Source organism: Cotesia glomerata, linkage group LG8 (genome assembly GCF_020080835.1).
Source record: "Cotesia glomerata isolate CgM1 linkage group LG8, MPM_Cglom_v2.3, whole genome shotgun sequence".
Classification (NCBI taxonomy): Eukaryota; Metazoa; Arthropoda; class Insecta; order Hymenoptera; family Braconidae; genus Cotesia; species Cotesia glomerata.
The window spans coordinates 4,246,379-4,265,619 of NC_058165.1; the positions used below are offsets into that span (position 1 = coordinate 4,246,379).

The 19,241-nt window shown below is 27.6% G+C and overlaps 1 protein-coding gene and 1 long non-coding RNA gene across 2 annotated transcripts; both read right to left on the reverse strand.

The window, feature by feature from the left end:
- Positions 1 to 6,521: 6,521 nt before the first annotated feature.
- Positions 6,522 to 10,568, reverse strand: LOC123270351. The gene is made up of 3 exons (XR_006510579.1): positions 10,465 to 10,568; positions 10,182 to 10,310; positions 6,522 to 6,983 (listed from the first exon to the last, which is right to left on the reverse strand). It is a non-coding gene; the product is annotated as an uncharacterized LOC123270351 (long non-coding RNA).
- A 5,744-nt stretch (positions 10,569 to 16,312) lies between these two features.
- On the reverse strand, positions 16,313 to 18,007 carry LOC123270846 (probable threonine protease PRSS50). The gene is made up of 2 exons (XM_044736990.1): positions 18,004 to 18,007; positions 16,313 to 16,692 (listed from the first exon to the last, which is right to left on the reverse strand). The coding sequence occupies exons 1-2, from the start codon at positions 18,005 to 18,007 to the stop codon at positions 16,313 to 16,315; spliced, it is 384 nt and encodes a 127-aa protein (XP_044592925.1).
- Positions 18,008 to 19,241: the final 1,234 nt, after the last annotated feature.

Below are 19,241 nucleotides of genomic sequence, written 5' to 3' on the forward strand. Positions count from 1 at the left end.
CAAAAAGTTTAAGTGATTTATTTATACTAGATAAAATAAAAAACAAATTTTTTTTTGTCATTAATTTATTTTATTGTAAATAAATAATGGATGAGGTAAAACCTCAACCGTTGAGAATTTTTTTTTATTGAAAAAATTATTATAAAAAAATAAAATTTCGTTTGATAAAAACTTGAAGTACAATTTTAAACTAAAATTGTAAAAATTGTAAAAAATCAAAAATTTATAATTCATTATTGAATAAAGTGATTTTTATTGGTTACTATATAGTAAATAATGACTCTCACTCTTTAGTTATTACAATAATTAAAAAAAATAGTAATTGTAAAGAATGAATTATAGAACGGTCTTAAAGATAACGGGGCATAAGAAGGGGCTGGAAGTAGATGAACATAATATATGCATGCTGCAATTTATAACTATAGCTTAGCAGTGTATGAAGCTATTTCAAATCATCTAATCGGACGTATTAGCTCATTTCTTGAAGATAAAATAATTAAAAATGAACCTATAGAAACAACTGGACCTTTTGCTGGATACACAGCATTGCATATAGCTTGTATGGATAGCGATAGAGAATTGGTAGAAATATTAGTTCAAAACTACCATGCAAATTTAAATGCTGTTGCTGACGATGGATCTTAATCCAGATAGCAAAATGACGTATTAAGTTATTCCGAATGAGCTCAGATTTCTGATTTGGACGTCAGAGTCTACGTCTAAAAGACGTCTTTAAGACCTTCTGAAGAGGTCGAATGCGCCGCTTATTGTAGACTAAGAACTCATCAAAACGAGCTCTTAAAGAGCTCTTTTTCTGAACTCGCACAAATGAATGATTTTTTATCTCTATACGCTATTATAATGATAACAATAATAAGAACACAACAAAAATAATATTAATAATAACAATAATAATAATAATAAAAGTAAATTATGAAAAAAATAATTCAAAGTTTCATGAAGCACCGATGCTGATTTCGAATGTTTATTATTTTAGTTAGACCTAATATATTGTCGGTTTAAAGAGAGAAAGTGAAAATCGCAATTGCCGTAACTAAGATTCGAACCCGAGTCGCGCGCGTGCTAGATCGATACCTAACCCCCTACGCTGTTCAAACGATACGTCGTTACACATCTAATGAGATGTAAGAATAATGATTCTTATAAGCTAAGTTCATGTAGTGATGAAATGTTGCGATCATTGTCTATATTATTTATTCTATTTGATACTGTGTATCGATAGAGAAAAAGTAACTTTTACGAATATTTATATACTAAAAAATATTCAAAAGTCTACCTGTAATATTTTTTTAAATAGTCTATATAAATTTTGTTTACTTTTCACAATATAAAATCTAATAGATAAATTAATGAATATTAAAAATTCAACAATAATTAATAAGTATATAGTTATAAGATATCGTTAAATTCGAATAAAATGTTTAAAATTGATGCATGCAAAGTACTCCTTAAATGTAGAAAGTTCACATAATTTTTTCAGATTAGAATCCAATTTTATTATTTTATCTAAATTAGTTTGATTACGAACCAGATTTTAACATTATTGCCTATTACTTCATAATATAATTTAAAATTTTTGAAAAATTTAATTAACCTGGATTAAGAGAAATGAGTTAACCTATGCCAAGTGTATATCTATAAATTAATCTATTCAAATTGTTTTAAATCATTTAATTCGAATTATTTTTAATCATTTTCAATTTAATTTCTCAATCAGGAAAGTAATAAATGAAAAATGAATAAGATTTTGACAGCTTTATATTAAAAAGAAATTTGTGTTTTTGTTTATAATGTCTATAAGCTCATTATACGCAACTCAAAAAGAAGTCCAAAAAAGGGACTCAGTTAGATGTCAGAAAATTGACTCCAAACTTATGAGTTCATTAAGAGCTCTTAGTTCTGACCTCGTAAAAAAGAGCTCCTTAAGACGTCACATTAGGACTTCTATAAGAAGTTTTTCAAAAGACTTCATACTGAAATCTTTCTGACTTGGATGCTGACTGGGAACCTATTCACTGTGCGTGTTTATTCAAATGTGAGATGCTTATAAAGATTTTATTGAGCTGGTGCCAACGTTGATGCTGAAATAGGACAAAAACTTTTTACAAAATACATTAAAAGTGACAGGTGGCGCAACGATTTGGGGATAAGATGCCTTTATTAACTTTTTCAATCCTATATGGTCATCATTATTCGCTTGTGATATCATTGATCAAAGGCAAAGCAAATTATAAAGTTAAGAGTCTAAAAAATAAAACACTGTTGATGTATGTCATTGAAAGTCAGGAGAACGGACGCGCATCTTTACTTATAGAAAAAGTACAAGATCAGGAATGGATAAACGCCCGTGACAGTGATGGTTATTCTGCTACCCACTATAGATTACATCCAAAAAATTTAGAAAATGATCGATACTTTGATAATGGCCGCGAATTGTTGGATGATTTGAATAGCGCTATTTTGATTCGCGATTTACTTGATGCCGGTGCTGACGTTAACGCAACCATAAATGATGATCCAAATACTCTATTAATCAATTTAGCGGCTCGCATTCATTTTCCACTTACACTGGATAAATTGTTGCCATATCATGACAATACTTCACAATCAACGGCTTTGCATTACATATTACGTCCACTTAAAATTCCACGGACAGAATTCAGTATTGATAAAAAAAGGACAAGAATCAAATTGATTCTAAAAGACCTTATTTACAGACGTACGTTTGGTTTATTCGTTCCTGAAGATTAAAAAATATTGATGGACAATTTAATTGCTGAAGACATATATTTCAGGGAGCTAGCACACACCTACGAACAAAATATTATTCAAGGAGAGTTAAAAACAAAAGTGCTTAAGTATGATGATAAAAGTATCACATTATGACCTAACATAATGTCATGTTTTGATGATAAACAGTTACGTTTGATAGTGAAAAATAAATCCTTAATAGACGCGTTCGAGAATACCTTCCCGAACCCTAGTATGCCTTCTTTCTCTAAGGAATTTTTTAATAACCCTACACTGATAGAAAGATTTCTTAGCATTTAAGGTATTACCTTCGCCAGAGTCGTTTTCTTAGGATTTTTTTTAAACTTTGGCAGGTTGATATTTATATAATTCTGTATCGATTGGCGCAATTTGAGAATTTTTGACCATCTAGTTTCCGAGATATTTAATTTCAAAGTTTGAGTTTTGAACGCTCTTATACATTACGGTATACGGGATATCGAAAAGTTTACCTACAAACATTTTTATATCTTAGAAACTTTTCTTAGGATCTTTTTAAAAAACTAGAGTAATGTTAACTAACAACTAAACAATTTAAAAAAAAAAAATTCATTGATAATTACCACACAGTTTCAGAGATATTTATTAATAAGTAATGAAAAATTTACCAGACTTTAACCGAGGAGGGGATACGTTAATAAAGCTGTGGCAACAGGGCAAGTTTTGTGAGCCGCGAAAGAAGTATGAGATGCGCATGCGCTGACAAATTTGAAAAGTTTAATTTACGTTAGGTCTAATATTATAGTTATTAATTTTATTTATTTAAAAAAAATAACAATGATTATTTTATGAAAATAAGTATTTTTCTATATTTATAAAAATTCAAAAAGTTATCAATTTTAATATAATAATATTTATTAATCTTTCATAAGTTATAAAAATAATAGCCACATGAAAAAATAAAAAAAATACTAAAATTAAAAATCAGTTAATACATCAACATAAAAAAATTAGTTACTGATTTTTCTGAAAAAACAAAACATTATTATCAATTATTTTTTTTCTATTTGTTATTTGCATAGTTATTTTCATATTTGTTAGAGATTTCTGTCGTTTTTCAAGAACTTTTTTTATGAATCGTCCTTTATAAGTCAATTTTTCAGACATTGTAATTATATTTCTGAATAAATGTATGTAAATAAATAAATAAACGCATGTGTCAAAACAGAGGTTAGTCTACAGTTAGTCCACAACACTACAGTATAACCACTATAAAATGTCTCAACGCTCACGCAGTGTTGCCAGACTTTTCAAACGATCAGTTTCTCGTTCGTGATTGGCTGAAATAAGTACATAAACAGCAAAAAGTTTTAAGCTTGTCAATAATGACCATCCAGTATGTGTACCATACACTCTAGCATAAACTTTTGACGACGGAAGTCGCGAGGGTAATACCTTTGTATTAAAGAAATCATTTCTTAAACATCATTTCTTAGCATTTAAAAAATATTTCTTAGTATTTAAGAAATATTTCTTTGTATTTAAGAAATATTTCTTAGTAGTTATATTTCTTAATATTTAAGAAATATTTCTTTGTATTTAAGAAATATTTTTTAAATACTAAGAAATGATGTTTAAGAAATAATTTCTTAAATACAAAGAAATCTTTTTAAATACTAAGAAATCCTTCTATCAGTGTAATTTTCCTTCTTATTCTATGGAATCTTTGGAAGCTGATTATTTTTTCTTCCGGAAACAAATTTCGATTAGAATAGAAAAATTTTCAAGAAGACTTGAGCAGTTGGAAGCATTAAAAAAATTAAAAAATCTCCATAAAGCTATCCCTTTACTACATGAATTGGTAATAATGATAGTTGAATATTTTAATCATCAAGACTTTAAAAATTTTATTCAGGCTTTTTATTTATAATATATTTACTTTTGTAAACAAAACCAAATAATTGTATTTGTAGTAAATAATACGAAATAGTAAATAAATGATTACCTTAGTATTAAACCATATTATTGTAAATATTGGGTTACTACCGATAACTTATTGTAACATTATTACTTTTATTTATAAAATCAGAGTGTCTTGTATTCATGGAGTTAGTAATTAAGAATTGAATTAAATAAATTGTGTGTTAATTTATAAGAAACTACTGTTGTTTTATTTTAACTATATTTTTTTCAGCTTCCTGCTTTACAAAAAATTAATAAGTTTTAAGGCTGCATTTGAAAATGCCCCATCTCTAGATACATAATTAAGAAATGACCTTGTATCTTGTGAACTATTGAAATTTTTAAGATATAAGCTCATCCCGATGTTACTCTCATCAAGACCTTTTATTTGAGTTTTATTATTTTCTCGAATATTACTACATCCTGATAATTATTACTTCGTTTTTAAAAATTATTTTATAGACCTAGTTTATTTTCAAAGAAAAATTAAAAGATTGTCAAATGTCTGTTAATTTCAGTGTCATTAAATTGGACTATTTCTCGCCAATTAGGCTATGATATTGAAACCAACAGAAGAAAAAAACAATTTTAGACAACTTGTGAATTTTTTCAAAAGAAATTCTTTCTCTCAGTGATTATAAGTAATGAAATTTATTTATATGCACGTAGATTATTAACAAAATCTCTAGTTAAAAGTTTCGTTAGCAAAGAACGATTAGTCGAGGTGTTAAGTTATTGTTTATTACACGCTTTATATTAGCTTCACTTGTATGTCAGTTTGTTTGTCAGTTTGTATGTCAGTTTGTCAGTATGTCAGTAACTCTCCGTGGGTAATCTGCGCGCCTGCGGCCTTCCTTGGTTCTGGTAGCCGTTTCTCAGGCTCGCTCTCCGAAATCGAACTCTGATTCCCCGTATTTATAATATTTATAAATAATTATTTTTTATTAGCTTCACTTGTATGTCAGTATGTCAGTATGTCAGTATGTAACTCTCCGTGGGTAATTTGCGCGCCTGAATATTTTTGATAATCAACAAATAATAGTTTAAAAAAACTAAAAAATCACGCTTTTATAAATAAACCAAACTAAAAAGTAAAAAATAAATAATAGTTTAAAAAAATTAAAAACACGCTTTTTATAGAAAACCAAACTAAAAAATAGAAAATAAATTTAAATTAAGAATAGTGTTAAAAATTTCAATAAATATAAATTAATAATAGTGTAAATAAAAAAATGTATTTTATTTTAAAAAAAGCGTGGGGTGCTTTTTAAGATATTATCAAAATGATAATCACTCTACTCATATCTGTCAATAAAATATTTATAACTATTGACACCATGCACCTCACGCTTTTTTTAAAATAAAATACATTTTTTTTATTTACACTATTATTAATTTATATTTATTGAAATTTTTAACACTATTCTTAATTTAAATTTATTTTCTATTTTTTAGTTTGGTTTTACATAAAAAGCGTGTTTTTAGTTTTTTTAAACTATTATTTATTTTTATAGATTATTCTGTATTAATTTGACTGAAAATCCAATTTTCATACGATTGAACGTTAGTAAAAAGCGATCGAGAGTGAGGGAATAGCTTACAATCCATTTTCTGTGATTTTATCCCGATTATATAATCGGAAAAATTATCTTCAATTATTGGACTGCCAAGATCCCCCAAAATACACGACGAATTTTTCAAATTATTATTATTTAAAATAGCGCAAAATATATTTTGTGAATTTACAAGATCACTATTTAAAGAATAATATTGAAGACAATCTTGAGGTTTCAGTGATAACCAACGGCTAGTTTTTGAATTTGACCTAATTTTATTTCCAACAACATTTTGTTCCCAACTAGCAATAGAAAATTCTTCACCAGATGATATTGCATACGAACCACCTATTTGTAAATGTTTTATGGAACAAGATCTGTCAGAACGAAAAGTGCCAAATATTTTTATCATTGCAATTCCTGATTTTGGCCACACACTATTCATTAAGTTGGGCAGACTGTGTACAGAAGTCTCAGTCAGTGTATAAAGATTCAGGTCACAAGTTTGTATTGTAACCATTGGTATCATTTCTTGGATATTAAAAATACATTGGGATGATGTGATAACCCAACTATTACTAACTATCGCTCCACTGCAATAATGAACACCATTGATTCTGATACTAACAAGCCAAGGCGTTTCATTCAATCGGGAATTTTGATCTTCATCTATATTGATTGAATCTTGTGTTGAATCAGCTCGAATCGACGATACTGAAAATTTATTTTTACGAAAAAATATTACAAAGAAAAAAAATTATTTTTAAAACAATGAGTAATGTAAATAAGCAAATACTTCTAATCTTTATTTTATTACTTATGTAAAACAAAATTCTATGTATTTTATTTCTTGATATTTGGCTTTATGCCTTGGCATTTAAATTACAATAAATAAATAAATAAAATAAATAATGTTATAAGCAGTAAGAAATTAATTTGTTTAAAATTTTAAAGAATTTTATTTCTTAGCTGAAGAAATAAAATTTTTTCTCACCGTAACTTTCTTGCTAATTTTTTTTTATAGTAAACTAATGATAGTCAATCAAAAGAAAAAAATTAGTGAATGGTTACTTACTATTTGAAAGAAAAAAAACCATCAACGCAATGACTAATTTGAAAAACATGATGCTGGTTCTGCTGAAGAACTTATATATGAGTGTTGACGCATCTTAAGGCAGTTGGGTCATGCAAAGCATATTTCAAGAAAATTATGAATTTTTTTTTATCGAAGGATAAATATTAGGGTGGCGCAAAAAAACCGACTATTTTTTTTTTTTAAGTCTCGAGTGAAAAAATGTTAGTTTTTGATGTTTTCAGAGCCCTCACCAAAGGACAGCTTAAAAAAAAAATTTTAAGAAGTCACTCCAAATTTTTTAAAATTTCAAAAATCGTCAAAAGTTGAATTTTTTTTTTTTTTAATTTTTTTTCTCATTACGGTATAATTTTATAGACCAAAAAAAAATAAGTTTCTGAAAGTTTCAGTTCAAAATTTAAATTTTGAAAGGTTGCTCATAATTTTTTTTTTTTTTCTTTAATTAGTCATATCGCCGGCTTTAAGTGTTGGGAGTGGTACGTTGGGGTCTTTTTGATTTGAAAAAATCTTAACCTACGCGGCAAGGTCAAATCTCAACCAAGCTGGTTTCTAAGACCAGCTTGGGATTCGAACCCACGCCTGGCAGTTGATTAAATAAAATTATTAAATTAAAAAAAAAATTATATTTTCTATGTTGTGCTTGATTTTTAGTTCATCTCATGATGTATTTTTATCGATTATTGTACTAAATAAAAAAAAAAAATGCATGGAATTTTAATTTGAATAATAAAAGGTCGCTCGAAAACATCTAAACTAATGCACTAATAAATTGAAAAAAAATTATGAGCGACCTTTCAAAATTCAAATTTTGAACTGAAATTTTCAGAAACTTATTTTTTTTTAGTCTAAAAAATTATACCGTAACGAGAAAAAAAATAAAAAAAAAAAATTCGAGTTTTGATGATTTTTGAAATTTAAAAAAATTTGGAGCGACATCTTAAAAAATTTTTTTTAAGCTGTCCTTTGGAGAGAGCTCTCAAAACATCAAAAACTAACATTTTTTCACTCGAGACTAAAAAAAAAAAAAATAGTCGGTTTTTTTGCGCCACCCTAATAAATATAGATAAGATATTTATTTAGCATTGTACAACAGTAAGAACTGCTTTTTACAATTTTTTCATCACAGTATCTTAAATTAATTCTGCATCTTAGTAAGTACTTAAAGCTCTGTTCTAGCACTACATTTACTTAAATACATGTACTTCATTTTATGTTATCGATAATATCACTTTTTACTAGCTTAAAAATTTGGAAATTTTTGGATTATTTCAGGTTAAATTAAATTACATTACATTAAAGACTCTACAAACGAACTTTTATGGCACTTGTTGGCTAAAATTCGAGGAATTTAACATAGCCTCTTTGAAGCAATTATGAATAACAAATTTACTGCACTGCACTGATAGAAGGATTTATTTGTATTAAAAAAATATTTGTTAATAGTTAACAAATCATTTATTAGAGACCATTTTTTAGTATCAAACAAATATTTCTTAGTATTTAAAATGATTTGTTTGTATTTAATAAATCAGATATTCATTTATTAAATATTAATAAATCTTTTTAAATACTAAGAAATATTTGTTAAGGACTAAAAAGTGGTCTCTAATAAATGATTTGTTAAAAATTAACAAATATTTTTAACTATAAACAAATCCTTCTATCAGTGTGGGTGTCTTCTTTTTTGGCTGCCATCTAATCACCTTAATTCGGGGATTGTTGGGCTGCTGCATTATGATTCGAAGGATAAATATATCGCGTGCCTAATACCAAAAGGGCGTATTACAGCAGTTAGATAGGGTTCCATGCCAAAAGGGCGTATAAAAAAATTTTTTCTTACCATTCTTTACCATTAGAATCGCTCGAAACGTAAAGATCTGCAGAAAAAAAATTTTTGACGTACTAACGCCAAAAGGGCGTATCTTAAGATATACGTCCTTTTGGCTTTAGGAAATTATCGTTATAAAGCCAAAAGGATGCATAAAAAAAAATCAGGATTTTTCATAATTTTGAACAACAGTCTTCAAAATTGTCTGGAGAAAGTTTGTGAAAAAAAAAATTTTGAAAAAGTCAACATTTTCGATAGTAGTAAATTTAAATTTTCATCATTTTGGACAGTCCAGTGATTAAAAAAGCATACGAATTAAAAATTTTTTCGCGTACTAAAATTTTCATATTTTTTTAAAAATTTCCTTCTTTTTCGTTACGTAAAATTGTAGTTAAAATCCATAATATGTATATATAGAATGAAAAACACCTTATTATAAGTAAAAAATTATTAACTAATCGTTAAAAAATTTTTTGAGCTGAGTATAGCTGAATATAGATCTGATGAAAACTCTATTTTCAAAAGATGGGGTAAAACCCATATAATCCGAATTTTAGAAAATTTTTTAATTTTATAAGCAGGCAGTTAAAAATTATACGCCCTTTTGGTTTTAGATCACTAAATTTTTAGTGTTCTAAAGCCAAAAGGGCGCATAACTCGAAACATACGCCCTTTTGGCTTTGGAAAATTTTTTTTCATTTTTAAGCTTAGAACATTTTTACAAAACGATTGGCACCAAAAAAAAATTATACGCCCTTTTGGCATTTGGCACGCTATATTAATAGGCTAATATTACTAGGCCTAATTCACCACCAAAATTTCCGATCAATTCCCCGCACTATTTTGGAGTAATTAATTTTCGAAATTGCATCTTTTACACGTAGAGGTATAGAATATCTTTAAATAGAAAAAATTTCATAATTTTCTTGAAATATGCCTTGTACGACCCAACTACCTTAAATCTTCTTCTATAATTAAATTTATCACTTACATGGTGATTAATCAACTCAACTTTTCTACTGTTTGATTATCAATGACTTTTATTAAAACTTCTTCACGTCTAATCTTACTTCCTTTTCCAGTAGTTATGGTGAAATAATTAATAGTATAATATTGTATTCTGAAATAATATTAACTATTTATTTATTTAATAAAATTTTATTCAATGTCATCAAATTTAAATTGTCTTATTATTTTTTAATTTTCTATTTTTTTTAAGTATGATCTTTGGATAATTGTAATAAATTATTAAGAAAATAAAAAATTATTTTTACCTTTAGCAGCACTCCTTGATTTGTATGATGCTTGAATATGATACTTTGTCCAGTCAGATCGTGCGAAAGCTATGAAGTTTTACGTATGTGTGCGGAGTAGAATCATACATGATTAGATTAAACATCTATGTTATCTTTATGAGCGTATGGATGCGCGTATGGAGTCACAGAAGTATAAGAATACATATTTTCTAGTTACTTATAAGAAAATAAAAATTTTTTTAAAATTTGCACTTGTTATTTTTTTTTATTTTTGTGTGTAGAATTTTTTTATGAAAATTTTTTCATATTTTCGATAATAATTCAAGTAACAGATACTTATTTGATAACGTTTAGAATTTTTTAAAGAAATAAATTACTGCAAAAAAAATAGAAATAAAAATTAACATGTAGAAATTTTAAAAAATTAAAAATGCAATTTTTTTATAAATAATTTTTTAGAACAAATTTGTTTGTTAAATAAAATTGAAAATTGTCAAGTAACTACTAATTTTAATGTTAAGGAATTGAAAGACATTTGATAGTTTTTAGAATTTTTTTAACAAATGAATTATACCAAAAATAATTTGTTTAAAAAATTACATCTTTAAAAGCTCTAAAAAATCATAAATGTAATTTTTTAAAAAGTATTTTACAAACTATAGTTTATTTTTAAAGAAAAATATAAAAAATTGTCAAGTGTCTGCTAATTTCAGTGTCATCAAATTGGGCTATTTCTTGCCAATTGGACTATGATACTGAAACCAACAGACAAAAGAAAACAATTTTAGACACCTTGGGAATTTTTTTCAAAAGAAATTCTTTTTCTCAGTGTATATAACCAATGAAATTTATTTATTTGCACATAGATTATTAACAAAATCTCTAGTTAAAAGTTTGCGTCAACAAAGAACAATTAGTCGAGGTGGTAAGTTATTGTTTAATAATCCGAATTAATTTTACTTTCAATCCAATCTGCATACAATTTAACATTAGTAAAAAGCGATCGAGAGTGAGGGAATAACTCACAATCCATTTTCTGTGATTTTATCCCCGTTAAATAACTATATGAAACTACTGGGCTGCCAAGATCCCCCAAAATACACGACGAATTTTTTAAATTATTTTCATTTAAAACCGCGCAAAATATATTTTCTGAATGTAAAAGATCACTATTTAAAGGATAATATTGATAACAATCTTGAGTTTTCTGTGGTGACCAACGGCTGGTTTTTGAATCGAATGTAATTTTATTTCCAACAACATTTTGTTCCCAACTAGCAATAGAAAACTCTTTCTCAGATGACGGTGTCTGCCAATAACGACTTACTGATAAATGTTCTACGTAACAAGGTCCGTCAGAACTAAAAGTGCCAAATATTCTAATCATTGCGATTCCCAATTTTGGCCACGTACTATTCATTAAGCTGTGCAGACTGTGTAAAGAAGTCTCAGTCACTATATAAATATTCAGGTCACAAGTTTGTATTGTAACCATTGGTATCATTTCTTGGATATTAAAAATACATTGGGATGATGTGACAACCCAACTATTACTAACTATCGCTCCACTGCAATAATGAACGCCATTGATTCGGATGCTAACAAGCCAAGGTGTTTCTTTCAATTGGGAAGTTTGATCTTCATCTATACTGATTGAATTTTTTGTTGAATAAGCTCGAATCGACGATACTGAAAATTTATTTTTATGGAAAAATATTATAAAGAAAAATTAGGAAAACGATTGATCCTAAAGGCCATCCCTGCAACTTCCCGCTGATTCCGTTAATACATGGCCGTTTTTTTGAGCTCTTCGAGCTCAAAAATACAATCTGTGTGTTGTTTTGAGTTTTCCGAGCTCAAAAAAATACCTTTTCTATGCTTTTGAGCTCTTTGAGCTCAAAAGTCTGATAGAAGTTTCATAGAACACTATTTTTTGAATTTTCAAACCGCAACAACTTTTGAATAAGTGAACAGATTTTTACGCGGTTAGCGGCATTCTACGCAGTTTTTTAAGCCTCATAAAGAATTTCTAAGTTTAAATTGGTCAAACTAGAAATTTCGGAGCAACTCCGAAAAAACACTTTTTTCGGTTTTCTTTCGTTAACGATATATCTCGAACGAATCAACCGATTTTGACCGGATTGGCAACGATCAACGTGGTTTTTTGAGGTTGAGAGCTGATTAGTTTTTGGAATTGATCGGTGAAGCCGTTTAAAAGTTATTCCAAAAAAACCACTTCTGAAAAAAATTTTTTTCCTATTTTATTTGAGATTTCTCCAAATTTTTCAAAATCTATCAGTCCGAATCGGTTTAAATGTTCAGGAAATCTAAGCTTGGAGAAACCCTTTCGAATGGCACCGACCGCGATAAATTCGGTTTAACCGTTCAAAAGTTATAAGAGGTTTACATACACACACACACACACGCGCGCGCACACATAAATACAGACATAGTGACACCCTCACGGAAATAGTCAGGGAAGCTTCCTAGGACCTCAAAACGTCGAGATCTGATGAAAACTCGATTTTCAAAAAACGGGGTAAAACTAATAACTTCCCGATTTTTGAAAATTTGCAATTTTCTTAGCGGGAAGTTAAAAAAAATTAGGAAAACGGTTGACTCTATAAAGGCCATCCCTGCAACTTTCCGCAACAAAACCGCATTTATTACGTTTTTGAGCTGTTCGAGCTCAAAAATATAATTTTCGTATCATTTTGAGCTCTCCGAGCTCAAAAATCTGCTAGAAGTTGAATGAAACACTATTTTTCGAATTTTTAAACCGCAATAACTTTTGAATGGATGAACCGATTTTTACGTGGTTGGTGGCATTCAACGCAGTTTTTAAAGCCTCATTAAGAACCATTAAGTTTTAATTGATTTAACAAGTAATTTCGAAGTAATTCCGAAAAAATGATTTTTTCGATTTTTTTCGTTAATGATAACTCACGAACGAATTAACCGATTTCGACCGGGCTGGTGGCAATCGACGTGGTTTTTTGATGTTAAGAGCTGATTAGTTTTTAGAATCGATCAGTGAAGCCGTTTGAAAGTTATTCCAAAAAAAATCACATTTGGAAAAATTTTTTTTTGAAGTTTTTTTGAGATTTCTCAAAATCTACTGGTTTAAATCGGTCCAAATTATAGTCGAAATCTAAGGTTGATTAAGCCCTTTCTAATGGCACCAACCGCGATGAAATCGGTCAAGCCGTTCAAAAGTTATGAGAGGTTTATTTAATGTGTTAAGTCAACACCAAAAAGTGTTAAATCAACACCAAAAAGTGTTAAATCAATACAAAAAAGTGTTAAATGTTTAACATAAAAATTTTTAACCCAAAATTTTTTGACGCAATGACGTAAAATTTTTTACAGTGTGAGTTATCGTTGACAAAAGAAAACCGAAAAAAGTGTTTTTTCGAAATCACTCCGAACCAAGTTCAATTCAAAAGTGAAGATTTTTTTTTGAAGCTTAAAAAACGACGTCGAATGAAACTTCGTGAAAATCGGTTCATTCATTAAAAACTTATTGCGGTTTGAAAATTCAAAAATTAGTGTTTTATCAAACTTCTATCAGACTTTTGAGCTCGAAGAGCTCAAAAACCTAATAAGTGCAATTTTGAGCGCTTAGATATGGAATTAGCGGGAAGTTGCAGGGATGGCCTTTAGGGTCAACCGTTTTCCTAATTTTTTTTTGCAGTATATACTAACGAAAGTCAATTAAAAGAATAAAATTACTGAATGGTTACTTACTATTTGAAAGAAAAAAAACCATCAAAGCAATCACTAATTTGAAAAACATGATGCTTGTTTTGTTGAAGAACCAATGATTGCTCACACATCTTAAATCCTCTTTTATAGTTAAATTTATCACTGAATAAATAGTACTTGATTTAATTAACTCTTCAACTGTGATTATCCATGAATTTTATCTTCTTCACGTTTAATCTTACTTCTTAGTTATTCTATTATTCTTATATCTAATCAATTCGGCATGATTAAAAATTTTTAATCCTTACTTAATCATTTTAAATAATTTCAGATTACAGAAAATTACTGCATGTTTCATGATTTAAAATGTTTATACATGATTAAAAATTTTTAATCTTAACTGAATAATTTTAATTCATAACAGGCGACAGAAGTTTATGCAGAGTATTTAACGATAAGAAATAATTCGATATAATAAAAATTTTAGATTCTAACTCTATCATTTTAAATTATTATAGTGAAAAAAATTAACTAAGTATTTCATGATAAGAAATTAATCGATTTGATTAAAAATTTTTATAAAAAAATTAAAAATGCAATTTTTTAAAAATAAATTTGATTGTTAAATAAAATAAAAAAATGGTCAAGTGACTGCTGACTTGCTTAAATTAATGTCATAAGTCTAGAAAATTATTTTTTAGAACTTCTAAAGATTGATTTTTTCTTATAAACTTTTCTTGCTATAATTTATTTATGAAAACAATTATAAAAATTATAAAATGTCTCTCAGTTTTTCTATTTTTTTATGAAAATTAAGTTACCCGTCATCTAAGAATTTTGAGAATTTTATTTTATTGAAAAAATTATTGCAAAAAAATAAAAAAAAATTTGATTTGTAAAAAACTTGAAAAACTGTAAGTGCAATTTTTAAAAAATATTTTTTTGTTCCAATTTAATAAATAAAAAAAAAAAAAAATTAAAACATCAAAAACGTCGATTAACTGTAGTGTATAGAGAGTAAAAGTATACTTCTATCCTCGATAGTTTCATTATTTTTCGAATATTACTATGTCCTGAATATTTTTACTTCGTAAAAGAAGAAGTGCGGGGGTGACATCTCTTCGGCATCCAAGTATTGCTCAGTACAGGATCTGGACAGTGTTGTCCAATTGAGGGATGACAAGAAATATTAAATTAGCTGATATCGGTAAATTTTTACAATTTTTTTTTTGAAAAAATTATTACAAAAAAATAAAAAAAAATTTTTATTTGCAAAAAACTTGAATAACTATAAATGCAATTTTTTAAAATTAATTTTTTGGAACAAATTTGTTTGTTAAATGAAATTAAAAAATGGTCAAGTGACTGCTAATTTAAATGTTATGAAATTGAAATACATTTAATAGTTTTTAGAATTTTTTTAACAATTGAATTATAGCGAAAATAATTTATTCAAAAAACTCCATCTTTAAAAGCTCTAAAAAATCATAAATGTAATTTTTTAAAAATTATTTTATAGACCTAGTTTATTTTAAAAAAAAATTTAAAAAATTGTCAAGTGTCTGCTAATTTCAGTGTCATCAAATTAGGCTATTTCTCACCAATTGGGCTATGATACTGAAACCAACAGACGAAAAAAACAATTTTAGACAACTTGCGAATTTTTTTCAAAAGAAATTCTTTCTCTCAGTGAATATAACTAATGAAATTTATTTATTTCCACGTAGATTATTAACAAAATCTCTAGTTAAAAGTTTGCGTCAACGAAGAACAATTAGTCGAGGTGGTTAGTTATTGTTTATAGATCCGTATTAATTTTACTTTCAATCCAATCTACATACAATTTAACATTAGTCAATAGTGATCGAGCGAAAGGGACTGGCTCACAACCCATTTTCTGTGATTTTATCCCTATTAAATAACCATTTAAATATACTGGGCTGCCAAGATCTCCCAAAACACACGACGAATTGTAAAAATTTCTTGCATGTATAATGGCGCAAAATATATTTTGTGACTTTAAAAGATCAATATTTAAAGAATAATTTTGAAGACACTCTTGAGGTTTCAGTGTTAACCAACGGCTAGTTTTTGAATTTGATCTAATTTTATTTCCAACAAAATTTTGTTCCCAACTAGTAATATAGTAATCTTCATCAAATCACATTGTATGCGAATTATCTATTTGTATACGTTGTACGGGACAAGATCCGTCAGATTGAAAAATTCCAAGTATTTTAATCATTGCGATTTCCAATTCCGGCCTTATATTTATGCTGTACGGACTGTGTAAAGAAGTCTCAGTCACTATATAAAGATTCAGGTCACAAGTTTGTATTGTAACCATTGGTATCATATCTCGGATATTAAAAATACATTGGGATGATGTGACAACCCAACTATTACTAACTATCGCTCCAGTGCAGTAATGAACACCATTGATTCTGATACTAACAAGCCAAGGCGCTTCTTTTAATCGGGAATATGGATCTTCATCTATACTGATTGAATCTTTTGTTGAATTAACTCGAGTCGACGATACTGAAAATTTATTTTTATGAACAAATATTATAAAGAAAAAAAAATATTTTTAAAACAATGAGTAATGTTATGAGTAGTAAGGAATTAATTTATTTAAAATTTTAAGGAGATCCAAGTACCCTCCTAGTGTCAAGAATGTCTATAAAAAAATAATACGTAAAAATACTTTTGTTATGCATCTTAAAATTAATTTTTAAATTAATTAATAACATTTTTGAGGAAATTTCCGAAAAATTTACTCATTAAATAATTATTAACATTTAATTGACTAATAAAAAATATAGCACTCTAAATTACCGGTTTACACTTGACAACACCGAAAGGGTTCCCTAATCTTAAAATTTATTTATGTTTACTGTCTGACTAAAATGACTAAGATCTTCTAGTACTTAAAAAACCGCGGTTACTTACACTGATAGAAGGATTTATTTGTATTAAAAAAATATTTGTTAATAGTTAACAAATCATTTATTAGAGACCATTTTTTAGTATCAAACAAATATTTCTTAGTATTTAAAATGATTTGTTTGTATTTAATAAATCAGATATTCATTTATTAAATATTAATAAATCTTTTTAAATACTAAGAAATATTTGTTAAGGACTAAAAAGTGGTCTCTAATAAATGATTTGTTAAATATTAACAAATATTTTTAACTATAAACAAATCCTTCTATCAGTGTATGCTTTGGGTAACTGCGCAAGCGGCGTTTCCAAGTCAAATACAAGACTTTAAACAACGCAAGTTCCGAGTGATTTTTCATAAAAAATATAAAATATCTCCGTAATACGTTCGGAAAGATACTTTTTTTATTGTTTTAATCGAAAGCTTATTATTTTTTCAATCAAATTTAATGAAAATAAAATTTTTTTTTAATCGTTAATTGCATTAAATTCTTAACCAAATACACGGCTGGTGGAATCTCCATTTACCTTCATGTAAAAATTACAATTTTCAAACCAAATTATTTATTTAAATATCCTGGAAGCCTACTGTTTTTTTTAATTATTTTATTAATTATTAGGCTACGTAGATTGAATTTACAAATTTTCAGGAAGTTTTAAAAATTTGACTATTTACCTGGATCTCCCTAAAGAATTTTATTTCTTAACTGAAGAAACAAATTTTTTTCTCACCGTATAACTTTTTTGTTAATTTTTTTTATGGTATTTGCTAATGAAAGTCCTTCAAAAGAAAAAAATTACTGAATGGTTACTTACTATTTGGAAGAGAAAAAACCATCAAAGCAATCACTAATTTGAAAATCATGATGCTGGTTCTTATCTGCTGAAGAACTTATGAGTATTTACGCATCTTAAGTAGGGATGGAAAAAGCGCGCGAAAAATCGATTTTTGACTTTGGAATCGACTTCAAGTTTTTCGATTCTTGAAGTCGATTAATGATCTCTGATAGTTGACTTTTGTGACTTGAGTCGACTTTTTAGAAATTTAGTAATTCTTGCATAAATTGTTAGATATATTTATATTTTATTAAATTATGATCGTACCAACATACTTTTTGAGTTTTTCACATGTTATAGAAAATATTTTATGATCAAATTGCATACAGTTTGACATTGAATAATAAAATTGCATTTTTAACTAAAAAAATAAAATCAAATAATTAAGAAAACCACATTTCTTCATCGATCGATCGATCGTAAGAATATAAGCTCATTTAAATACTGAGGTCATAACCGACTTCTCAACTGGTTTGCAATTAGACCTGCATGTGAAAATAACCGTTCGCAGGGTACAGAAGTTGCAACTATTGGCAAGTACTTTTTAGCTACACTCCATAGATAAGGAAAAATCTCTATCACATAGATTGCACTTAATTTTACTTTCGTTGTTAATTTTTAAAAGTCTGTAAAAAAGACGAAAAAAAATCATCAAGTAAAAGTCGATTCTAATTGATTCAAGAGAGGCTCAACTCGATTCTGAAAAGTCGATTATTTTCAGATAAAAGTCGATTTTTGACTAAAGTCAGAGTCGACTTTCCTATCCCTAATCTTAAGGTATTACCCTCGCGACTTCCGTCGTCAAAAGTTTATGCTAGAGTATACGGTACACATACCGGATAGTCATTATTGACAAGCCTAAAACTTTTTGCTGTTTATGTACTTATTTCAGCCAATCACGAACGAGAAACTGATCGTTTGAAAAGTCTGGCAACACTGCGTGAGCATTAAGATATTTTATTGTGGTTATACTGTAGTGTTTTGGACTAGCTGTAGACTAACCTCTGTTTTGATACATGCGTTTATTTATTTATTTACATACATTTATTTGGAAATATAGTAACAATGTCTGAAAAATCGACTTATAAAAGACGATTCATGAAAAAAAGTCCTTGAAAAACGACAGAAATCTCTAGCACATATGCAAATAACTATACAAATAACAAATAGAAAAAAAATAATTGACAATATTGTTTTGTTTTTTCAGAAAAATAAGTAATTAAATTTTTGTGTTTATATGTATTAACTAATTTTAAATTTAAGTATTTTTTATTATTTCATCTGACTATTATTTTTATAACTTATGA